This window comes from Schistocerca nitens, chromosome 1, assembly GCF_023898315.1.
Source record: "Schistocerca nitens isolate TAMUIC-IGC-003100 chromosome 1, iqSchNite1.1, whole genome shotgun sequence".
Taxonomy (NCBI): Eukaryota; Metazoa; Arthropoda; class Insecta; order Orthoptera; family Acrididae; genus Schistocerca; species Schistocerca nitens.
The window spans coordinates 859,619,666-859,645,129 of NC_064614.1; the positions used below are offsets into that span (position 1 = coordinate 859,619,666).

Below are 25,464 nucleotides of genomic sequence, written 5' to 3' on the forward strand. Positions count from 1 at the left end.
ATAAATATCAGTTGAAATTGACTCACATCGGTTGGTTTTCTTTTTAATTTGTTTTCAAAATCGTAGACAAATGTATAATTAATCATCTAATTTGTGTAACATTTAACTTATTCAGAGTATATTCTTACAAACTAGATTTGGTATTTGCTCTAGAGTGAAAAGACGAAGAAATCTAATGGTCGTACTACGCGCGAACATCCTTCGTATGGTTTTCTGTGCTAGAAATGATTAGAGTCTCTTAAATTCTCTCTATAAGTGGACTGCTTGCTCGAGTTCTTTATTCATAGCTATACTCTACGGATGGTCAGTTAGTTGAAATGATTGGAATTCGTAATATAAATAGTAGCTAGTATTTTAGTTTTTGGATTAATATTTCCGCTTATATCGTGTTGTTTAACTTTTGTGCGGACAACACTGAACGAATTTAAACTCTATTGCGAAGTTTACACTTTCATCTTGGTTCATCACTGTATACATGGATTTAAATATTTTTTCTTGCCCTGGTCTGATATTCTGTATTCGCAGATCTTTTTGTTAAAATACTTCGTTTTTTGTCGCTAAATTGTTCGCTCACATAATCATTCATTGTTTTCATAGATTCTCTCTGTACTTGGATACTCTTTCTGGTGAGTTGTTCCAGTATCTTCACTGGATTGCGTAACTCATCGGTTAGGACGAATTTGAAGGAGTGCGATGTCAAAGCGATGTCGATATTAATAGCCAGGAACTAACGAAATGGTTTTCAATATTGTCGTCAAGGGACTACTTTGGCAGAGGATGAAGCAGTGGACCTTCAAATCGATAGCAGAGTAACCATTCGTTACTTATGCTCTTCTTCAATATATTATTTATTTTTGTTAGGCATCATACACACGAACGCTGTTACGAATTTTAGGTAACTAGGAATCTTGTAACAGATACAGCAATCTACGCCATTAGCACAACCAATGGGTATGCTAAAACTGAATTTGAGGCCTGTGCAGTAATTTCTTCTTCTGCACATAGATATGGCTCAGAACTAACTTTTCGAACAGAACTGGTGGTGCAGTAGGTATACTCTATAACTGGCCATGAGTCTTAACATTAATGATACCAGCTCTTTTTTATAACATCGGGTGTGTACTTTTATTCTGGCGTACATACTGTTGCTGGACTGCTTGCGATTGAGGTTGTTAATGTACTATGGTCATTCCTTTTAAGAAATAATTTTTGTAACAATGAACATTAAATAATTGAGGCACTGAAAACCATAAGTGTCCAGAGCACAGAAACTAAATTTTGAGAAAAATATGTTTGTGAAAATCAAAATTATAGACAAACCACCAGTCTCATAGGTCTACACTGTTTTTAACCGAGTCTCAACGCCCTGTACTTGCGATGAAAAGATAAAGTATCCATCTTGTTGTGAAATATTAATTAATATTTAAGATTACATTAAATATTAATGTTAATTGACGAACTTTTCATATGTAGGCTATTGACAATACTACATTTCGATTGGTGTAAATTTTGTGTTATTAGAACCAGAACATTCTCCAAGAGAACTTTTTTCGAAAATTACTAATGAGCAATACATACTAAACTCACCACACCAAAATTATGACGTGTTGCAGCACTTGATTGTCCTTGACATCATAATTTCCGTTGAGCACATTCCGTGGCTTGAGGTTCAGAGAAAACTGCTGATAAACTTCCGATTATGAAGTACTACTAGTACTACGTACATGATGTAGACACTAAGTTATGTTGTCAACCTTAGACAACAACTGAGTAACGCATAACAACAAAATTATGCTTTGTGCTTCGGTCTTTTATGGAAATGAACGTACAAGAAATCAGTGAGGTAGCGTTTCGTGAATGTTCATAGATACAGTGAGGGGCTACAGATGCATATAAAGAAGCTGGTTGACCATGACGTCTACAGACGTCAGGATAATGAATACATAGCACAATCTCAAAATCGTTGACAGTGTGCTTTAGCCCCTTGTGGGAAGCGGAACATGATATAAGAAAATTTAATGAATTAATTCACAGTAAGATAACAATGTCAGTGAAGGGAAACTTATAATAACCAAATGAAACAAATTTTGGTATACAGATTTTATTATTTCAAGGAAGTTCTTAATTACAATACAACTTAACAACGCACAACTAAAATAATATATATTTATATATGTATATTTTATAATTGCACATGTCTTTTATTAATATCATTCTCAAAGTTACAACATTTCATATCTGTTTGTATGCCAAAGAAAAGGGGATTTGCTTATCTAAAAAAAGTGTTATTGTTCTCGAACTGACTTACGTCTCCTCTGTCTCTCATGTTTTGTTGTAGAACAAACGCCTTGCCTAAGAGCCCAAATATCGGTATAAAATGTACAAAACGAGTAGACGAAAGACATTTCTCTTCAATGCATACAAGAGTATTGAGTTTACGTTATATATACAGTCAAAAGTCAGAGAATGACACATGAGACGATACTTCATCCTACATTTCCAGGTATGAATCGAGTCAGTGTTCATGTGAAACTAAATTCAAATAAGAGATCAGAAACTTAAATACTACTAATAAAGCAGATAACTAAAAATTCTATTCTATTATTTCCTATTGTTAGAAAACGTAATTATCAAAAGAAAGGAATGGTGATAATCACATAACTAAGCTGCCTTGATTAATGCTAATGCTTCAGAAAATACCGTGCCAATTATTGCATTTGTATTTCAGTCATTTACGGTAGGAGCTTTGCACTGAGGAGGGTGAAAATATTTACCCATTGAACAATGTGGTATCACAACATTCCCATTATTGGCATCTGGGCCTTACGGAACGAGATAACTGAAAAATGTCTACATTAAATGTAGGCAAATCAGAAGGGAAGCGCCTCGCTGTTGAGTTCACTGGGTCAAATACAGCACGATAGTGTCACTAGATTTTTTTTTCAGCTACAGGACCGCATTAGCTCCTATATGTTTCCGTGCACTGATTTTGAGAAGCATAATAATTTATGGCATATCCTTAAGTACGAATCCCCTTCTACTTTATAGCTACATTGTTGCTTATTGTAAAGTACACATATTATTGCTAGGTAAGTAACACAAAAATATTTCGTGGTAAAAATATTCCAGTACAATTATATCACCTTTATAAATTGTTAGCCATAAACCTCAAACTGTCACAGTCACAACTTCTATTCCTGTCTTCGTTCACATTTCGCATATAACAAAGTCCATTTCCAAAAAACAGAAATAATACATATGCATCATTTAATGAACCTCACCAGTGTTAGTAACAAAATGATGAATCACTAGATAGCGATATGATCAACACTTCGAGTATTCAGTCTTCAAGTATTATGAGAGAATCATTTTTCTTTGTATAAGAAATACGGATGAGAATGGGGTAAAAGTACTGAAGCAATTTTAGTGTTTGCGCTATAGAGTCGTTCCTTATGTGGCTGTAATAGAAGCGTTTGTTGTTTTAAGTGCAAAAGCAACAGCGATTGTAGATATTAATTATTATCTGCGTACTATTTAAGTCAAACAGCTACTAAATTGTTAATACACACATTTACAGGTATATGAATCTGTGGATACTGTAAAAAGTGTATACTTGGCGAACTGTAAATACATATATGATAATCGTTTCTCGGAAACTGGTTATATCCCGTAATGACGCTCATCTTTGGCCTGTTTGCCATGAATCTAATAGTTGCAGAAATTCTGTAAACCGTTTATACCCCATCTTTCGTTCTCAGTGTAGCCTTCCTGGGAACGGCACTCAATGCCTTAATCTGTTTTTAACGTTGTACATCTCATAGAAATTACCTTTTCCTAATGTCTCGTACAGCTAAAGTAATCACATAAAGTATTCAAAACAACAGACAAAAAGCCAGTATTCAATGCATTTTGTGGAGCTGAACTCGGGGAAATTATACATAATGTATACCGCTGTATCACCAAAATTATGTACATTCGATACCTGACCTAGGGAAACGTCGTATAACATTAACAAACTTTATCAGTTGGAGAACTGTAAAACGGAACAGAACGTTAGTCTCATCATAAAGAGGGTATGAGGTAGGTATGTGACTGAAAGGCCTGAGTAAGGAGGTAAATACAGGTGGCAATCGTATGGAAGGTATACAGTGTCATTTTCTGAACTTTTTTTTGGTGTAACGGTTCCTTTTGTAAAGCTTTGTAGAGATACACCTCGTAAGTACAGCACTGACTTTATGAAAAATAAAAACATCCTGAGCTGTATCTTAGTCCTCTATATTTTGGTGGTATAGGTTACCAACAAGACACTGCTTTTAGCTCTAGTAGGAACGGTGGAGGAAGACAAACAATCACTTTTTCTAAAATAACTCTTCTGATAACTACGTTTTATGTGGCAACCAAAGGATGGCTCGTGTGTTAGTGTATTTATATATGTATCCATTCTTCGACTTGAGTCTGTGGGTAACATAAAAAATAGAGCAGGGACCATGCAAATAAAAAAGTTGTCTGTGGTAGGTATTAAATAAATGTTACATTAAGGTAATAGGAGTAGATAAGATTGTTATTATAGTTAAAAATTTCTGGTGTTTGCACAAATATTGTGCACAAAATTACAGAAAAGCCCCTCTGAAGGAGCCCATGCATACCGGAATATCAGTTTAGCAGATTATTGAGTAAAGCGTAACTATCTAAGGTTTTCTGCATATTTAGAAACCTCTAAAGACCTCACTTTATTTCGGGGATGGCTGCGATACGTAGTTTAATGCTTCCAGAAGTAGGAATTGACAAAAAAGAAACTGTTAATCTGCAGGCTTTAGTGATCATTGTCAGTGAAGGTAAAATTTTCTAGTTTGTTAGTCCGCGTCATATTTCTGAACGATCGACGTTTCCATCCCTCTGCTGGAATCATCTTCGGGATCTTGTATTGTTTAGCTTACCGTGAAAGCCACAAGTTCCTCAAGAAGATCTCAGCATAGGATCGAAACGTTAATAGTGTAGAAGAAATACGACGCGGCCTAGCAAAAAAGAAAATTTTACATTTAAGATACAAAGTGTTTAGCGTAGCAGAGAATGTAATGTCTTGCATCACTATTCACTTGAAGAGAAACATGTTCAAGGTGGTAATAGTAGCTAGAGGACTGAAACACTTGTTTCATTCCATTATGACAACCACCAAATAATGTTCACGAGTGGTAGTGCTGATTCTGTTTGGCAATTACTTAATGGATGAGGAGGAAGTAAAGTGTCACAGTAGCACTGTCGGAAAACGTAATACGCATAACAGCTTGAAATGTAGTCGCAGTTAATGAAAATGTTAGCTAACTGAAACGAAAGATGGTGGCATTGCGGAATGGCACGTTTGAATACGTTTAAGACGAGAGTGCATAAATAATCGTCTTTCCAGAACGAATTTGCAATATCCTCTCTGTTATTGTGTCCTATGTATGTCACAGGTATAGCTTTGTTCTCTTGAACAACAACTACGTGCAGGGGTTGTTTTCTTTCGCAAATATTATGTCAGACGCACGACGATACTCTTCTTCTGAGAATCCACAATGTCCCCAGAGTTGTGAAAAGAAACTGCTCAACTTCTCCGAGATTATTTACCGGAAACAACTGTTTGAGAAAACTTCACACACTCTTGCTTACTCATTTGCAATCTGGGATTTGTCAGTCACAAACTCCGAGGAATTTTAAGCACCTAGCTTCACCACTGCATTCCTAAAAGCTGAAAACACACGCTGCTCAATATGGAAAATGACATTTTGCAACAAATCACGTTTCACTTCTTACAAATGTTAACAACTTTCTTTACAGTCTGGAAACACATTCCTATAAAAAGCACGACCAGTTACAAAAATATTTTAATGTACCACAGTCCAGCAAGATTCTCGACGACTCAGAAAAGAACAGCACTTCAATCACTTCTTAACAAACACAGGGAATCTAATTATTGCAAAGTAACAGCGGCAGGCGGTTGCACATATCCACTGCCGTGGGCTCAACTACCGTCTCTGCTCGCTTACGTAGGCCTACGACACAGAACACTGTGCGTCGGGTTGCACTTACTTGCTAAACAGGAAGTAGGTATTTAGAATACATTTTTTATGGAAATGGTACTTTAATATATCAAATCGTTAGAAATATCACGCTGCTTCTGGAAACAACGAAGAGTAATATGAAGGCCCATTGGAGGAACGAGACCATGCCACTTAGCAATAGATTTTTAGTTTTTTGGATTCATCTTCGAAATATGATCGTCTGTCATCCTTTCTGTTACATTACAGTCTTTTACCCCATAAGTAGGTGTCTACGAAGCACGTGCAATGCACGCGTGTAAAGAACCGAAATTTGAATATTTCATCACCATTGGGAAATCCATTGGTATATTAGGTTTTTAATGGTACACAAAGTAGAGTACTAGTTGATGAAAATACATTCTTATCACTAAATCTCGTTACCCTTCTTACACTGAATATAGGATTACAAAAGTCTGCCAACGTTAGTTAGTGACAGAATGTAGTACTTCTAAATATGCCCGTTGTGCTAAAGGTCCCATTTCCACGAAGACACTATTCTCTGATGTGAATTTTAAAGTGATAAGTTTTATTTTCCCTTTGGCCCTGCCACTTATATAGTGCTGCTGTATTAACGTTTTTCTCGCTGCCTAATCTGAGAGTAATTCTAAGCATATGCTTTCATAACATCAGACCAGCACAAATCACCGAGGACAGCTTGTCATATGAGAAAATGATTCGCAGAGCTTCAGAGTTAATAACGTATCGTGAACAGCTGAATAGTAAAGCAGCCTAAGGATTAGTAAACATATTTTTTAAGAATTAATTATGGTGGTGAATACTGTAATCAAGTTGTCAAAGGCGACCAATGAAGCATCAAATCTGCCTCTCTTGTTTTTTTTTTTTTTTTTTTTTTTTTAAGAAATAAGAATATAACTAGAAAGAAACATCAATGAACCGAAAGTGAGAAAAAGTTTGGAACAAATATCTGTATTTCACGTCTGTGAGCACAAATATTGTAGGTTGTCGGCCAGCAGTGACACCTTGAGATATGCATCAAAAATAGAAATAAAACTAGTGAATGTCTACAGCTTAAAACAATAAAACAGGCCATGAAGATCATAGACGTGAAATAAATTTATCGTCAATTTTCGAATTACTGTTCCATTCTCGACCATGTCGAAACTTGTGGGACAAAAAGTTTCTTCTTAAGAGTAAAGTGCTAGATCTAGAAGTCTTTCAAGATACAAAAAATAAATGTGGAATAACATGGGCAGAAGAAAGTAAAAGACAATGTAGGGAGAAAATGCGATACTGCAAAAATAGGAATCAACATAGAACGTACGTGATCCTAGTTGGTTGGTCAATAGAGAGATAACTAAAGGTTGCAGCTACTTTTTTTAAGCTTCTTTTGGCAGCTAAAAGTATTTTATTGTAACTAGTTATTACATCATGTATTGAACTGCTTGTGGAAGTAGGTAATCTGTTTCTAACATCTACCAGAACCCTTACTATTTGAGCCTATTAATCGATTTTGTGTCCTGTGTGTATAATGTTTTTTCAAATTTTAAATAATTTAATGCATATATGGCTCGACTGTTCAATAACGTAACAATGTTCAACGGACGCTTGAAGTGGGAAGTCTTATCATCCAAAAATCAGTCGCCTATAATAAAAGAAAGTGGGCAGAGGCAGATTTTAGTTACTGGAAGTAATAGCTGCCATGTGTGATGATTGGAAAAGCTTATGTTTGAAAGACATACTTTGGAATACTAGTGGAGAAGACGGGCGTTATAGCTGCACGCTCAAAAACTAATGTGTCGTTCCCCGTATGTACTACATAGGGAAGACTATTTCGTTACAAGAGTAAACTCACATTTCTCCCTGGGCAACATAAAATCAGTGTGATCCTTCAGGTTTCCTCGGCAAAATTTGTGGTTTAGAACATTTCGAATGCGCATCAGAGTTCTTATTCCATCTTTCAAAAGATATTTCAACAATGTCCCTAGTTCTCTTCGTCGACCGAGGTGATAGTTTCGTCATTTTGTGTTTTGACTCCAGTTGACTGTGCCAACCGGTCACCGTGTCGTACTTTGCCACGTATCACCATTTACCATTTGGACGCGAATGGGTGGGACGGGGGCGCGGGGGTGGTCATGGCCGAGCACACTGGTCTCCCAGAGCTAAAGCCAGCATTTCATACCCCAGAGCTGTTGTTTGACGTTCAAGTGGGCCTTCAAATGGTCTCACGAGGCCGAGATCATCCCGTCGCAGCCTTCCCACCGAGATACAAAATTCCTGCTAGTATCGGGGAAGGAACCTAGATCCTCATAATCGTAGTCAGACACGCCAATCTCTTCGCTACACAGGCGGACTTCCCAGAGAAAGACGTGTACAACTGCTGGAGTTGCAGACGCTTTGTGGCATTAGCCTCTTTTCCAGTGGGCCCTCAGCGGTAATCGGCGCGCACGTGTCGGTGGCTAGCGTCCTCAGACGTAGACGATATGCGCGGGCTTCTTGAGGGAGCCGTTGATGGCGCCGGGGTACTGTGGCGGCGGCGGCGTGGCGGGGGAGCGGTACTGGTGCCCTCGGTAGAGCGCGGCCGCGGCGGCCGCCGAGCGCTCCTCGTCCCAGCAGGGCGGCAGCGGCCGGTGCTGGAAGCCGCCCGACATGGCGGCCGCAGCCGCTGCCGCGGCCTCCTCCTTCTTCGCCTTTATCCGGAAGGTGTCGACCGCGGACGGCGCGTCCGGCGGACGGTCCTTGCCGGACACCAGCATCAGCACGGCGCCGTTCTGCAGGTGCGAGTGGTGGTGCGTGTCGGTCGTGGCGGCCAGCTGCTCCTCCTTCTTGCGGCACCATTTCCAGTTGCCCATCACCAGCAGCAGGCCGCACGTCACCGCGAACAGCGCCATCACCACTACTGTCACGATGATGACCGCCAGCCACGACGCGTCGCATCGCACCTGCCGGGACAAACGCAGATCTTCAGTGGCAGCTACGAAGCTCGACTAGGGCCAGTTAATAAATGGCCTATACAACCAAGTAAAAAAAAAAAAAAATTTTTTTTTGTAGCAGGAATGACACCTTCAGTTCTGTATGTACACTATCTAATCACAGGTATCTGGATACACATTAGTGGACATTAATATGGGCTGTGTCCACCCTTCGCCCTTACGACAGCACGAACGATGCCGGGGACGCTATCAGTGAGGTGTCTGTGGAGGAATGACAAATCATTGTTTCTCAAGAACGAAACCAGAAAAGACAGAACGGGTATTTATTTCGGGCGCTGGGGGTTTCGGGGGGTGGGGGGGGGGGGGAGGCGGCGGCGGTGGGGTGGGCGGGGAGGGAAGCTGGTCCGGCACGAAGTCGACCGTCCAGGAGAGCCGTGCTAAAATTTGATGTTTTGAAGAGCGCGCCGCAGCGCGTAGTATAAAGCAGTCGCCACGTCTACATGTGGCGGTGGCGCCGCTGTGGCAGTCGCAGCTTTGGTGTCTCCCTCTGGTGGAAAAGGGGAAAAGTTGCCTGTTCATGTGCATTTAAGGGGCGCTATGAGCTCTGCAGTCTGTGAGTCTCGGCGAGTCGGTCAGCTGGTCAGCCGGGTCGGTGTGGGGCAGTCAGTGTCTGTCGATCGAAGTGCCAGTATGTGTTAGGCCGCCAGTCTGCTCGAGTTTGTTCAGGCAATGGACACTGGCGGTTGGATTGCTCGGTGGGTCGGTCTCTTCCCGGGGCAGTGATGTCGGGTAGCCTGAGGGCATGTTTCCTCTGCAGGGGTGGGTCCAACCGAGTGTATCGCTTAGTCAATGTCGGTCTGCCGTCTGCAGTGCCAGGATGTCTGTCGTTCGGATCGACCTTTAAGGCCGGTTGGATCGATCGGTTGGTTGGTCGTGCACTGAGACACAAAATGCCTTGTCCGTCTTGAGCGTCGGCGCATGCGAGGTCGTCACATCAGTCCAGTGGACCGCGCCGTATAGCGAGGAGTAGTGGCTTCGCGGCCGACACGAGAGCAATGGGAGTCAACCCACGACATCGGTCTGGCCGGCGCGAGCTGCGACTCCTGAGACGGGAGATCGGCGCGCCAACCTGCGTCCGTTGAAGCGGCTCGTAGCGGACGGCTCGGGAGAGCGTTTTGGGGGTGCTAAGCCAGGTCTTCGCAAGACATCGCAGTTTATTAGAAGTGATTCGTGATATGTGTTTCATTGACTTAAATTCTATTTGTTTTCTTGGTCAGTCTCTCGTCCCCAGCTTGTTCGTCTGTCTCCCGCCCGCATTTTTTAGGTAGTTAGTGTCTATCTGTCGGTCTGCCGTACGTTAATAGCTGCCTCTGTCATGTTTGGCGGATTCGGTGTTAACGAATTTATTGCTTAATGGCCGCATTCTTGAAATATGTTTTTACCCTGCCTATCATCTTGCGAGGTGGTATATGTGTAAATGTGTAATGTAGAGCATGTTGAACATTTTATGTAAGTCTGCATTTTATGGGTTTTATTTAAATAGTCATTTTAGGTTATAAGGTTTCCACCCTTCTACCGTAAGAGTCCTTAAGAAAAAATTGCACTTTCGGTGGCAAATAATTTGAGTGTTGTGTACATTTTCATCCCTTTTACGGGGTGCATAGTTTACGTGTTTGTGTGAGTTGTTAAAAAATTTTTAGTTTAAAGTAATCTGGTGTGTTGCAGATTTGCTCCAGTGTACTCTTTCAGAGGTTGTTGTGAGCGGTCATGACTACGGCCGTGTTGAAAGGGAGCAGGCAAGCTTCTCAGCCCGAAGGCTCCTACTGTTAATATTGTTCTTTCTGCCTCTATATACAATTGTAACTTGATATTTCGAGGGCGCTTTTCTGCTTATAATTTTAAATCTGTTTGTGAAAAGGCTTTTAAGAATAAAATTCACATTTGTTAAAAGTAATTTCATTTTCCATCAGTTACTTCCTGGCAACTACTTCCACGCTCACCTAGTGTGATTAAATGTGTTACTGTTCTTGATGAATCGCTAGTAAATAAAGTAAATTCTTTAAGAAAAAAATTTGAAAATAAATTCATGGTTCACCAGATATTCCACTGAGCTCACATAAGGACTTTGGACTCGTCTATTCATTTCAGAAATGTCCGCAGACTATTTACTCACAGATGCTGCTTTACGACAGGGTGAATGCAAGGAGGCTAAAACATAGGGGAGATGCTGTTGTCTATACCGAGTACAGTGCCAATTGAAGGTTGTCAGCCAGCTCTGTATCAGAAGCCTGCTTGTCCATTAAAGTGCTCTATTAAGCCAACCCACTTAGAGTTAATGCGTTGACTTGACCTACTTCATCAGTCGAAGACGTAAAGTCTGCGACTGAGTCCGCGATCATATTGTGGAACTTTATTTGTAAAGGTCCGTAGCGATCACACTGATTTTGCAATTCACTATTACCGGTTTCGGCGACAGCCATCTTCGGATCTGTTACAAGTAAAAAAACTGAGATGCGACCAACTAACTTCAAGTAGCTGGAGAAAAATCTATAAAAGGCCTGGTGATATATTAGAAAAATATTAAAAAAAATGATCAACAGCCATTCTTACCAGCCATACATACCACAAAATATTTTGATGTAGGTGTCAATGTTAAAATCTATACACGAAGGTAAATAGTAAATGCTGGTGACGGCTTGGATGCTTGTGATATTTATACAAATAACTGAAACCAGCAGAGGACACTACACCTAGGGTACATAAGTAACCAGTATCGTATATTTAGTAGTTAAAATGCAGTATGCGTAGTCCTCAACTGAAATTTCTTCACATTGCAAAATGAGCGTCTGACAATAAAACAAGAACTGACATACAATATGCGGAATCAGAACAATGCCTAAATTCCAAATAAAAGATATAAAGAGAATAATGGGGGCTCCTAGCCTGGCAAAATAAATAACACACAATTGTGTAAAAGCCAGAATGTAAAGTTTAAAAATAACATCACATCTATAAATCGAAACCTTCCAGTATGAAAAAAACAACTAAACCATAAACTTAAGTATAAGGTAAATATGGAAAGAGTGACTGTTAATTAAAAACTTGATATTTGTAACAGATCTGAAGAGGGCAGTAGCCACAACCGGTATCAGTGAGACCAAGATGGACTTCTACAAATAAAGTGAATTGACAGTCAGTTACGAGTATATGTTTTGAAACAATATACCTTCGCGGATGAATGCTCATCATCAATTATTTAACGCCAACTGTAGCTCTTCGAGCAAGATGTACATCGCAGTAAAACAGCCTAAAGTTTTATTACTGTTCTAAGTGAGATCGAAGAGCAGCACTGCAATACGAACGCTTCACTAAGACTCAGCAATTTGGCAGAGACAGGTTTCAATTTTCCGGCGAAAGAGCGTCTCCCTATATTCTAACGTCCTCTGTGCACTGTCATGCTGACAGAAACAATCTTACCCTCCGAACTGTTTCTCTGCTGTACACATTATTGTAAAATATGTTCTCTAGTTTCCACTCACCCACTGTCCAGCGGCGTTGCTCTTTACACCGCCTACAGATTCTCTCTAACTCTGCTCTTTACCCCGCCTACAGATTCTCTCTAACTCGCTAAGTACAGTAACTGTGCTAGCTGCACTACTGGTAGCACTTAGAAACTAACTCGTGATTCTTTCCGCTGATTTCATGTGATTTTTTACAACAACTCTTGGCAATGTCCGACGATCCCTGTCCGCCATTACATGAGGTCCGCTGGTCTTTGTTGAGCTCTGGTCATTCCTTCGCGTTTCCTGTCCACAATCACATCGCTAATTGTCGATTTGGGTAGCTTCAGAAGGGTTGACATGTTCCTGATGTATCTGTTACTCAGGTGACATCCAAAGTCTAGTCCACGTTCTACGCCAGCGTGCTCTCTTGACCAACCCATTGTGCTCTTACTACTTCTCTACTGACAACAAAATACTCCCTGCTTTCTTCCATACTGTCGAGTTCTCCTCTCGCGGCGTCTAATGGTCAATTCCGCAGTACATAAGGGTGTCAGTATTTTTGAACAGACACCAGGGTCTTAATTTTATTGCAGTCGATTTCAGTGTTTCATTACACTAACTTCAACCCCCTATATGACGCAAGTAAAAGAATCTGGAGATGATGTAATGGAACACAGAAATCGATTGCAAAGAAATTAAGACCTCTAATTGCAGCTGAAGGTGGCATCCCTAGTACTTAAAGCTGCACTAAGAGTTGTCGTCACATTACACATCAGAAGATGGAAGTACTGTAGGTAAGAATTTATAACAGTAGCCGAATTTGGAGTCTAAATTATGGTAATTCAGATCTCCAGTACGACTACGTTACCAGTTTCGGATCTTCAGCTTTACAATTCATACAGTCTCCGCCACCTTCGCTTTGCACCACCTCATTTCACAGATGTATGTATAGGGATCATGGAATACACTTGATGTTAGCATGTCATAATAAAAATAACTGTATATACAAAACTGCACTGACTGACAGTGTTCATGTTCATACCACAGCTGAATACAGACAATGATATGAGACGATACAAAGCGCAGATAGGGGAGATTGGGTGAACTGTAACGTTGAAGATCCGAAGATGGTAACATAGTCTTACCGAAACCGGTCATCTAAATAAATAATTTACTATAGATCTTAGCTGTATGGAATTTTTACGGATTTCGTTACACTAAGATCGCTCCTATCCTGGAAATGTCGGGAATTTATGAATAAATATGTATGGTCAAAAATTGAATTGGAGTTATATCGCACATAAAAAATGAAAATACGGAATATTTTTGAGTTTAATATATGTGCATGTTTTGAATGAATATAAAACACTTAACCTTGTGTCTTTGAAACTTAAACTTCTGTCACAAACTATTGAAGAACCATGCAAATAAGTAGTGGACTTTTCAGTCAAATACATGTACGAGTTTGGTTGTTCAAAGAACTTAGAACAATTTAAATGCAATCCAAGCAGAAAAAACAGCGACGCACCCCTAAGGAATTATCCGAATCGGTAGATGTAATGTACATTTACAAACAAATGATCACATTTTCAGAAAAATTGGATGATTTATTCAAAAGAAAGAGCTTCACAAATTGATCAAGTCAGTAACGCGTTGGTCAACATCTGGTCCTTCAGTTATTCAGCAATTATTCGGCTTGGGGTTGATTGATAGACTTGATAGATGTCCTCCAGCGGGGTATCCTGCCAAATTCTGTCCAACTGGCGCGTTAAATCGTCAAAACTCCCGAGCTAGTTGGAGGGCCCTGCCCATAAAGTTCTAAACGTTCTCACTTCGGGAGGGATCCGATAACATTCCGGCTCAAGGTAGGGTTTGGTAGCACGGAGGCAGGCAGCAGAAACTCTCGCCCCATGTGGCCGGCCATTTGTTGCTGAAAAGTAAGCCCACGATGGGTTGCCATGAAGGGCAAAAACGTAGGGTGTAGAGAGTATCGTCAACATACCTCCGTGCAGTAAGAGTGCTCTGAAGTGAAATAGTACCCACTGGTTGTCGGGCTCCATATCGGGTGACCATCAGGTTCGTATCCCTGGGGCATCCCCAGCCAAGTCTTAGGCCTGGAATCTCATTGACTGGAGCTTCGAAGTGAGCCCCGGTGAGCGGCGAAAACCTGTCTGGAGACGCCTTTGACAGCACTGGAATACCAACGTGACTGTCGCCCTCCCTTCTGCTCGACAACCAAGAGTGGTGGTCTCGGGTGCCATTCCCCGAACCTCTCTGCCATTGAGAACCTCTGGAGCATCATGGGCAGTGTCTTCCAACCATTTTGGGGTTTTGACAATCTAATGTGCCAATTAAACAGAGTTTGGCACGATATCCCTAAGGAGGACATTAAACAACTCTGTCAATCAGTGCTAAGCCGAACAACTGCTTCCATCCGTGCCAGGGGCGGACCAATTCGTTATCGACTTGCTCAATTTGTGAAACTTCTTTTCTTGAATAAATCATGCAATTTTCCTGAAACTGTAATATTTTGTTTGTCTGTACATGTGCATCACGTTCACCGATTTCCGCCCCAATTGCATAATTCCTTCGTGGCGCGTAGTTATTTTGGCTTAGAGTGTTCTTTGTGTAGGACGAGATTTTTGTTTGTTGTTTCGTACACTCTTCACTAAAAATAATGTATTTTCCCCCTTCAGCTGAAAATAATATTGAAGGCAAATAAACATTTTTATTGTGCCATTCTGTTCTGACAAAAGTAACTCGAAAAACATGTCTCGAGCATTTCTTGCCACCAGTGATGTTTGACGCAATTGTTTGAATTGTTTAGTTGGTTGGTTGGTTGTGTTGGGGAAGGAGACCAGACAGCGAGGTCATCGGTCTCATCAGAGTAGGGAAGGACGGGGAAGGAAGTCGGCCGTGCCCTTTGAAAGGAACCATCCCGGCATTTGCCTGGTGTGATTTAGGGAAATCACGGAAAACCTAAATCAGGATGGCCGGACGCGGGATTGAACCGTCGTCCTCCCGAATGCGAGTCCAGTGTCTAACCACTGCGATACCTCGCTCGGTAATTGTTTAGTACTATTTTCGTTCAAATATTATTGTTGAATTCAGTTTAACTTAAATCAGGGTATCTATAAACTTTTCCTCTAGCGATATAGTTGAATGGAATTTGGCGGTTCTAGGCGAATCCGGGACTCATGTTTACTAGGCAGATGCTCTGACCGTCAAGCCATCCAGAGGTAGTGGTCATCGCAACTGCACGACTACCCTAGCACGCCTTCCATCAGACCCAAATTCTCAGCTCATCCACACGCTACTGAAGTACTGCCCCTGGCCCATTATCGTCATTATTCGCGGCATTTCGACGATTCCCTTTAGAGTTCGAGCCTGGTGTCAACCTGCACTGAAGTGATCATTCGCCGTCCCGCCTTGTCACAATCACATCGGGTAGTAGACCATCCGGCTCATGTTTGTCTGCTCTCTGCAGAGCGCCATTACACATGCCAAACAAGGTACTGATGCTCTGGATACTAAAGCGTCGACTGGCGTGCTGACGTCATCGAGCGCTCTGGCCGCTCCCTGCCATGCTGCACTCAGGCTGCAGCCTCGTTGTTTCTCAGAAGGGTGTACGTTGGCTTCTGGCAGGGGGTGGACTTACGTCGGACTCCGGCACGTCGACGATGAGAAGGCCGCGGAGCGCCTCCGGCTCGTGGCAGCGGATGCCGTCCACGTCGAGTCTAGGTGTGATGTCGGGCGCAGGGGTGGGCGGCGGCGGCTGCTGGCTGGGCCCCGCCGTGGCGCCGGGGGCGGACAGCGTCGTCAGGTTGGCGGCGGACGCCTGCAGCGGCGGCGGCGGCGGCGGCGCGTCGCGCTGTTTGCGCGCCAGCAGCCAGAGCCAGAGCAGCGAGCAGTTGCAGTGCAGCGGGTTGCCGGCCAGCGAGAGCGCGCGCAGCCGGTCCAGCGGGAAGTGCTCGGCCTCGAGCGCGGTGAAGGCGTTGCCGCGCGCCGACACGCGCTCCAGCGCCGGGTTGCCGTGGAACAGCCGCGGCGGCAGCGACGACAGCCGCTCGTTGTCGTCCAGCTCCACCGACTGCAGCTTGATGTTGTCCACGAAAGCCCGCACGTCCACCCTGCACCGGCAGCGCAATTTCTAATAAGTACACAATAGAGTTCTCCACCCTTGAACAATAAAACCGATTTTTTTTCGTTTCATTTATAGCAAATTTAAAGACCTGTTGCCTAATTTTTAATAACAAGTCGTGTATATTACATTTCTTTAGGTTATAACACAAATGGTTCCGTATTACTAGCAAATATTGTTTTCAAAAATGGTTCAAATGGCTCTGAGCACTGTGGGACTTAATATTTTTTGTCGTCAGTCCCCTAGAACTTAGAACTACTTAAACCTAACTAACCTAAGGACACCACACACACATCCATGCCAGAGGCAGGATTCGAACCTGCGACCGTAGCGGTCACGCGGTTCCAGACTAAAGCGCCTATAACCGCACGGCCAGACCGGCCGGCAAGTATTGTTTTCAGCAACACAAAATAAAAGTAATGAAAATACTTTAAAAATGACCACAATCAGTCTCGACCGCAAAACATATATTTTATCGTAACAGGTTTCGGTCAGTTTTTGACCATCGTCAGGCTCTCATCCTATAATGGTATGTGTTGGCCGATACGGAGCGGGCGTTATAACTTCAGGAAATTCAAGTGCTGAGTTATTGGAGTTACAACACCCACTCCACTCATCGCCATCGTCTACCGTTATGGCATGAGGATCTAAAGATGATCAGAAACTAACTTAGACCAGTTATCATAAAGGAAATATTTTTGCGGTCTAGACTGTTTGTGTTCATTTTTAAAGTACTTTTCGCCAGACCGCTGTTCTCCACGAGTAAAATGTTCTCAGTAATTAATGACAATGAGTTACTATGTGTGAAAAATCGACTAGAAGAAAGGACAGGATGACAGAATATGTGCTAAGACATCAGCGACGGAGTTCCATGGTGTTAGAGACGTAGAGACTAAAGACTGTAGAGGACGAGTAATGATAAAAAAAGAAACACCTGCAATTCTGTTTTGAAAAAATTAGACATTAATTTTATCATTATTGAAGCTCCATATTGCCAAATCGTCGCCAAGGGATTTGTTTATATATTACGATAGAAATTACTGAGGTGTTGGATGACCTGTGAGGTCACATAAACTCAAAAGTTTCGTGCTATAAAACATGCCACCGTCTTCTCCTTAAATCCGAAATTCAGAAATATATATCCCGGTCGACTCCTGCCGACACCTCACGCCCCCCCCCCTCCCCCGCCTTTACCAAATTCCCTCAGTCATTCTGGTGATATTATTTGGACGTTTTCTTCATGAACACAACGACGGAATTTCTAGTCCATTCTTGTATAGGGAGCAAGTACTACGTCTGTAATGACTTAGCTTCTCCTAGTTTTACTTCCCTTCAGCGTGAAGGCCTCAGACGTTCATACCTGGCCCGTAGTCACTCTCTAACTGAAATGGACAAAAATTTTCGTTGTCTAAGTCACCCTGACATTTCCTTGTACGGATTTAGGGAAATTGAGGAAGAATCAAATCTGGACGGTCCTACGAGGATTTGAAAGCTTCTATCGCTCTTATACTCCCTCTGTCAGTGTCAGTTCAGCCAGCCGGCCGGTATGGCCGAGAGGTTCTAGGCGCTTCAGTCCGGAACCGCGCTGCTGCTACGGTCGCGGGTTCGAATCCTGCCTCGGGCATGGTTGTGTGCGATGTCCTTAGGTTAGTTAGGCTTAATTAGTTCTAAGTCTAGGGGACTGATGGATCTCAGATGTTAAGTCCCCTAGTGCTTAGAGCCATCTGAACTAGTTCAGCGTGCCAGTACATCTGTTTTAAGAAACGGCCACAAGACATGTTATAAAAACAGGTAACTGAGACATTAGTTTCATACGCAGAAAGAAGTTGTGGGAATAATCTACTGGAAAACTCGAAGGTGCGGCCTTTACCTGCGTAGTTGTCGGAGCCGGCTGAGACGCAGCTGCCGCAGCTCGAAGAGACTCTGGAAGGACACGGCCTCGATGGTGTCGAAAGTGTTGCCGCTCAGGTCGAGCTCCACGAGGTCTGCCAGCTTCGACAGCTGCGACGTCGGCACCGACGTCAAGTTGTTGTCGCTCACGTCCAGGCTCTGCAATATAAGAAGGCGGCGAGCCGCTGTGTAACGCTGTGTAAGCATACCGTGTCTGCTCAGGCTTAGTTCTTTGTTAATTCGGCAGACGGTCGTTAGCAATGTAATGTTTACAATATACTTTTTAGTTGAGAGCAGAGGCGTTTTCGTACTCTAGAGACGTTTCAGTCAGGTGGAAGAAATTAGAATTTTGAGATGGTGGCTTGGAACAGTAATGGATGCGAACAATATTTAATCGATGTAGACGATGAGTAATGCAGTAGTAACGCGATTAATGCACGAATTAGTAATATGTGCTAGGAGATTGTGTTAAGAAGGTTTCTGATTAAAAATGGATAACTGAATAAAGTTAACCATCGCATATGAATAATAATTATCATACAATGTATTACATCAAAATTTTCGTAGTTTCCGTGGGGATAATGCAGACTGACGCTAACCATGTGTATCTTCATCTGTACTCTACTAATCTCCTTACGATACGCGGCTGCGGTAGCGTTCTCGCTTCCCGCGCCCGGGTTCCCGGGTTCGATTCCCGGCGGGGTCAGGGATTTTCTCTGCCTCGTGATGACTGGGTGTTGTGTGATGTCCTTAGGTTAGTTAGGTTTAAGTAGTTCTAAGTTCTAGGGGACTGATGACCATAGATGTTAAGTCCCACAGTGCTAAGAGCCATTTTTTTGAACGATACGTGGCGGAGGGTATTTCTGGTAACTATTTTTCCCTCCCTCCCTGATCCATCCACATGGGAAGAACGACTGTCTGCCAATCTCCGAATAAGTTTCTCGATTTCTCAGTCGCGGTAATTTCGCCACATGTGTGTGGAAGAGACTAATTTGTCGTCCTACTCTTCTTAGAAAGTAGCCTACGCTACCGGAATTTGAACAATAAACCCCTCCGTCACGCACATGATCTCTCTATCTATCGTGTATCGTCTGCCACGGGAGTAACTCCGTAACGCTCTCGCCGACTAAACGATTCCGTGACGCCAAGCACCGCACTTCTTTGGATCTTTTCTATCTTTCCTTTTAATCAAACTTTGTAATGGCCCCAGACTATTGTGATCAGACAATACGCAAGGTTGTATTTTAGCCACAGTAACGAGTGCGAACTTCAACTGTTAACTGTAAAAATGCTTGTTAAGTAAACAGAGATTTATTTATGCATTTTGCTCGTTCTGAGTTACGAACATGGAGCATTCTCGTACTATTGACTATTTCAATTGAATTTAATAACAACCAAGCTGTATTTAAATCGGAACAGGACTAGATGGTTAGTACACTCTCTCAGCTCTTAAAAGTCGCCTGTTTACTTGTTTGTGAGCTCTGCACCTCGGTTGTATTAATTTTACTAGCCTTTAATTAAATTTGGGTGGATACTGGCCGTGAGAAACCGATCAGAACGGCAACTGGAAGATTATAAGTCGTACACTTGACGCAAAGCTGATCACTATTGCACAAAAGATGCCCACAGTTCATAGGGGGATATACAAAAGTTCAGACGTGAGCCCTTAATTGTAATGTGTACTCAACTACTGTGCCACAAACAGGTAAAGCGGTTCTTCAGTGGAAAACGAGTTAAGGAATATCAGAGGCTAAATGTTACTCACATTTTACTCAAATTATCGCCCTGTGTAAAGTTCAGTACATCTTTATGAGCGAAATATCTCTATCTCAGGTCATCAGAAGCCGAACTGCCCTGTTTTACGGCAGGTATTTAATGAGAGAGCTATCGCTGCTGTTTTTCAATTATCGGACCACTTTCCAAGTGTCACCACTAATCACAGAGGGGGGGGGGGGCGATGTCGTGGTGTTAAGAGTGGAGACATAGGGTGATGTGATGTTAGGTTTCGAGAAGTGGGGGAGGTATGAGCGGTGGACTGGGAGAGAGTGGGTGCACGAACCTGGAGGGACTGGACGCCGTCGAAGGCGGCGCGGTCGATGGAGGAGAGCACGTTGCGGCGCAGCGTGAGCGCCCGCAGGTCCCGCAGCGCGGGCAGCGCGCCCTCGGCGACGGCCTCGATGAGGTTGTCTGCGAGCCCGAGGCGCTGCAGCGCGGGCAGGCGGCGCAGCGCGGCGGCCGGCACGTCCAGCAGCTGGTTGTCGTCGAGCAGCAGCTCGCGCAGCTGCGGCAGGCGCTCGAGCGCGCGCTCGCCCACCGCCGACACGCGGTTGCCCGTCAGGTTGAGCGCGCGCAGATCGCCCAGCTCGGCCAGCGCCGCGCCCTCCAGCGACGACAGCTGGTTGTAGCTCAGGTCCAGCACCTGCACCGACTTCAGGCCATTGAACGTGTCCTTGCTCAGCGACGTGATGTCGTTGCGGCTGAAGTTCAGCGTCACCTGCACACACGAGAACAGCCTCGTATAAATACTCGGCACCTCATAATCAACTCAACCCTGTTGAGAAACCTTGAGACGCCGGTACACAGTAAGTGCTGAAACAGACTTGTTACTACGTGAGCCCCTTTACTAACGATAAGCACATATTCAGTCACAGCAGCAAAAACACAGCTTAAAATAATTTTAACTAAAGGCTGATGTTTAAGGGAAATAGTATACCGTGCTTAATCACCCATTAATCACGCTTTAACGGATAAGGCCACATTAGTCGGGTTACATAATTTTTGTGTCGGCATGGCAAACCAAAGCCATCCCAAATATGAAAAATTCTTCCACTAAAACAATTGAGCACGAGCTACAATTTACGACATTAATTCGTAGCTCCTACCTCAGACATGCACGAAGATTACAATTTGAAGTTCCTTTAAACACCAAGCTGCGTTACCAAAATGCCATGAGGGAAATAAACGGCACGTCTAAGAACACATAACAGTCACTGCCGCCTAGCACAGTGGCCTCCTTACAAGAACATTTGACATCAATTACAGGCCAGTAAAATAATCCAGTAAGATAATAAAAAGACATTCCCAAGGTATATTATCACGGAGACGAAATGGAGACGAAAATAACCGCAACGTAAACACCCGTCTGTTGTGGTGAGCACACCTCTGGCAGCCCGGTACCTCCGTCGTAACCAACTCCACGCTCCTCTGACATGCCGAACGCTGGATACAAGGTTCCTTCAGGCCGCGATGTTGGCAGCCCTTTTCCCGTAGTGCACCGATAGACCGGACGCCGCCAGGTACTTGTTTTAGATTCCGCTCCACAGGCCGCATTGCCACGACCAAATAGAACCAAACCCCTTGTTCGTGACGGCTCCCTCCAAAGGGAGTCACTCGTTTCAAAGCCCTGCAGTGAAATCGATTAGCCGCCACGGCTCACACTGTTTTAAAATATGCGTAAGCTATCCGTATTGCAAGAATACTTCCAAGAGTTACTGAACTCAGAAGTAGAAGGGTTAGAACGAGAAAAACAGGTGGCACTAACTTACTATGGACCAGAGGTTTTAACACTAGAACCTGCACTGTGGGAAGTGATGCCAGCCATTAAGACCTTAAAAAACGATAAGGCAGCAGGAGAAGATCAGATCCAGGCCGAACTTCTCAAGTATGGTGGAGAAACGCTGTGGAAAACAATTCATAAAATAACACTGAATATCTGGCAAGAGGAGAGCATGCCAAATGAGTGGAAAACAGCTATAATGTGCCCCATACATAAAAAGGAGATAAATTACACTGCCAGAACTATCGAGGAATCTCCCTATTAAATACTACATACAAAGTTTTCTCCAAGATTCTAACCAACAGACTTACTCCATATGTGGAAGAGAGAGTTGGAGACTATCAGAGTAGCTTTAGAAGACATACGTCAACAACTGACCAGATATTCACATTGCGCATACTACTTGAAAAACCTTAGGAACATCAAATTAACATACACCAGCTTTACATCGACTTTAAACAGGCCTATGATAGCATCTCAAGAGTGGCATTGAACAATGTAATGGAAGAGGCTGGAATACCTAAGAAGCTCATGAAACTTTCTATGATGACCCTCAGCGAAACCAACTGTAAAGTAAAAATACAGGGCGAAATCTCCAGATAAGTGGAAGTGAAGAATGGACTTAGACAGGGTGACAATATCTCCTCATTGATATTCAACATTTGTCTAGAAAAAGTCATAAGTCAGATAGAGTTAAATAAAGTAGGAACCTTCTTAAATCGTTCACTACAGTACCTAGCCTATGCTAACGATGCGGCATTACTCGCACGAAACACTGCTGTACTAGGCGAAGCCTATCAACAACTGTAGAAAGGTGCAAGGGAACTTGGTCTGACAGTCAACATCGAAAAGACCAAGTATATGGCAATGACCAAGCAACAAAACCTACCAAATCTCAGCCGACAGGGAGTTTGGAAGGGTGAGAGACTTCAAGTACCTTGGGTCAACTGAGACAAATGACATTGGCAGTGAGGTGAAGAAAGAATAGCAGCAGGTAACAGATGCTACTTTGCCTTATTAACCATGCTTAGGAGTTCGCTTCTATCACGAAAATCCAAAATCCTCATTTACAAAACAAGACCAGTTGTTATGTATGGTGCCAAAACGAGGACCATGACTGTAAATGAGGAAAGGATCCTTAGCATATGGGAGAGAAAGGTGCTACGTAAAATATATGGCCCAGTATATGAGCAAGAAGGTTGGCGCATTCGTACGAATGCAGAACTACAACACCTTTTTGAAGAACCTGACATTGTTACTACCGTTAAAATAAGAAGACTGCAGTGGGCAGGGCACGTGGTCAGAATGGAAGAAGACAGAGCATGTAAGAGGATTTTTGATGGCAAGGCTGGAGGCAGGTGGCGGAGGGGACGCCCCAGAAAGAGACGGGTGGATGGAGTTGACGAAGACATGAAAAAGCTGGCTGTCAGAGGATGGAAATCCATGGATCGGATAGAATGGCACGATACTGTGATGCAGGCCAAGGGCCTTCAAGGGCTGTAGAGCTGAGGAGTAAGTAAGTCCGTATTGCAAGACATTCGCACACAGAAATAAAAGGGTATCCGTGCAGAAAGATAACCGTTATGCACGGACGACATATCCGGATGACTGCGTTCCTCGTTCTGGACACACTTTCGGAGTCACTATGCTATCTTATCTATTACAAGTGAAACTGTATGGTTCCAAAGACCTACTGAAGTCTCGCACATCTAGGATGCACATATGCAACTCATGGGACGAAAGAAAATTGTTATTGAGGCCAGCATTGGAATCGGAATCTCTGGCTCTCTAGGCAGTTGCGCTATCGACTATGCCACTCTGGCACGGTGACTCTGAACGACTGCGGGGCCTACTATAGTTGGCCCACTTCTCAACCCCAACACTAAATGGGATGTGGTGCCAATGGGAATTTGAGTTGAGGAGGAGGCATGCTAGGGTAGTCCCTGTAGTTGTGCGAAGCTACTGTGCCAGGGTGGCCTAACAGTTACCACATTTGCATAGTGAGCAGGAGACCCGGGTTCGAATACCAGCCTTAGTACAAATTTTCATTCCTCACTTTGAGAGGTGGCATGAGCCCCCTCTCATATTTCTATCTTACGACTCTCCTCTCTATTTGCATGCGGTGGAGGGCTGCTATTCCTTCACACGCGGACTTCCCATGCAGCGTCTCTCGTCACCCGGGTGGTCCAGTGACAGGCGGGCTCTTCTGACTTTGAAAGGGTAGGCCGACAGGCGTGGGGGGTCGAGTGAATGCTTTCCGGACGCCGGCATTGTCAGGAGACGCGCCTGTTTGGAGCCGGAAGTGGCGGCTGGGCTGGAGGTTCCGTTGCTTCGCAGAAGCTTAGCGAAAATACTTTCTGGCGGGCTACCAGCGAGGCGTGGGAATGACTTATGTACCCAGGCAGCTGTGGCGGGAAAATTCCCGCGCTTTCTGCAAAATAGGACTGTGATTGGCGTGCTCAGGGCATAGCTCCGTGACGGAGCAAAATCAGCACAGAAATTGGCGCCAAGAATCTCCATTGGTGGAATGGTAGTGCCCCGGCAATGGAGTGGAATTTCCGCCGGTTTTCGAGTTGCTGATTGGAACGTAACCACGGCCACTGTCGTGGGGGCGGGAATGTTGTGTGTTCGGCCTGTACGGGTGCTCTAAGTAGTCGGCAGTCGCCTTTCGGTCGAGGACGTCGAAGCAACCAGCCAACGGCTCCGGTACGCCAGATCGTGTCCTGGCAGTCAAGAAGACAGTTTGGTAATGTATGTCCGCAGCACCGGCAGACAGGGATTTTCCTAGGTGATAATCAGAGCTCAGCAGAGCGCGCCTGTTCGTCTTTTCCTAACTTTGTTCTGTCTTGAGAAGCAGCAATTACTGTTGGGTTAGCTGTGTGTCTCTCTTGAGATTTGAGTGGCAAGGAATTGGCTCCACATACCACCTCGTCTTAAACCTCACGATCTAGTTTAGGGATAACTTCACCTTTACAGTGTTTGTATGAATCTCCAAATTTGAGCCAATTTGATGTATTATATTTCCTGTGTTTCTTTTACTATTCTGTGTTTAGTCTTAATAAATCATATTGTTATTTTGGACAGAACTTTCATTCTGTTAATCGATAGAGCAACCCTATCATTCCTCACTATGCTAATGAAACCTTTGTTTATTTAACTTATTTATCAAATTAAATTATTGCAGGTGCCAAACTCTCTTCTACTCCACTGGCAGGGTTGATTAGAGTCAGTTCGCGTATTTTTCTTATCCTTGTGCAACAGCAAAAGTCGGAGTTAGAATAGGGGGGGCTTAGAGCATGATTGACATATGTGGATTCTAATAGAATTTAGTGATAAATACACTGCTAGCCCCGGCACCTCGCATAAAATGGCGACCCTTGGCCTCGGATCTTTCCTGTGAATC

The 25,464-nt window shown here is 43.4% G+C and overlaps 1 protein-coding gene across 1 annotated transcript in view; it reads right to left on the reverse strand.

Annotated features, from left to right (window-relative positions):
* LOC126210058 (leucine-rich repeat and immunoglobulin-like domain containing-NOGO receptor-interacting protein 4) overlaps positions 1–25,464 on the reverse strand; it is an 84,941-nt gene that overhangs the window by 38,337 nt on the left and 21,140 nt on the right. The window contains exons 3-6 of the mRNA XM_049939211.1: positions 20,565–20,999; positions 18,486–18,664; positions 16,133–16,604; positions 8,616–8,980 (exon numbers count right to left, since the gene is read on the reverse strand). Coding sequence (XP_049795168.1) covers positions 8,616–8,980; positions 16,133–16,604; positions 18,486–18,664; positions 20,565–20,999 — 1,451 coding nt within the window. The remainder of the gene's footprint in view (positions 1–8,615; positions 8,981–16,132; positions 16,605–18,485; positions 18,665–20,564; positions 21,000–25,464) is intronic.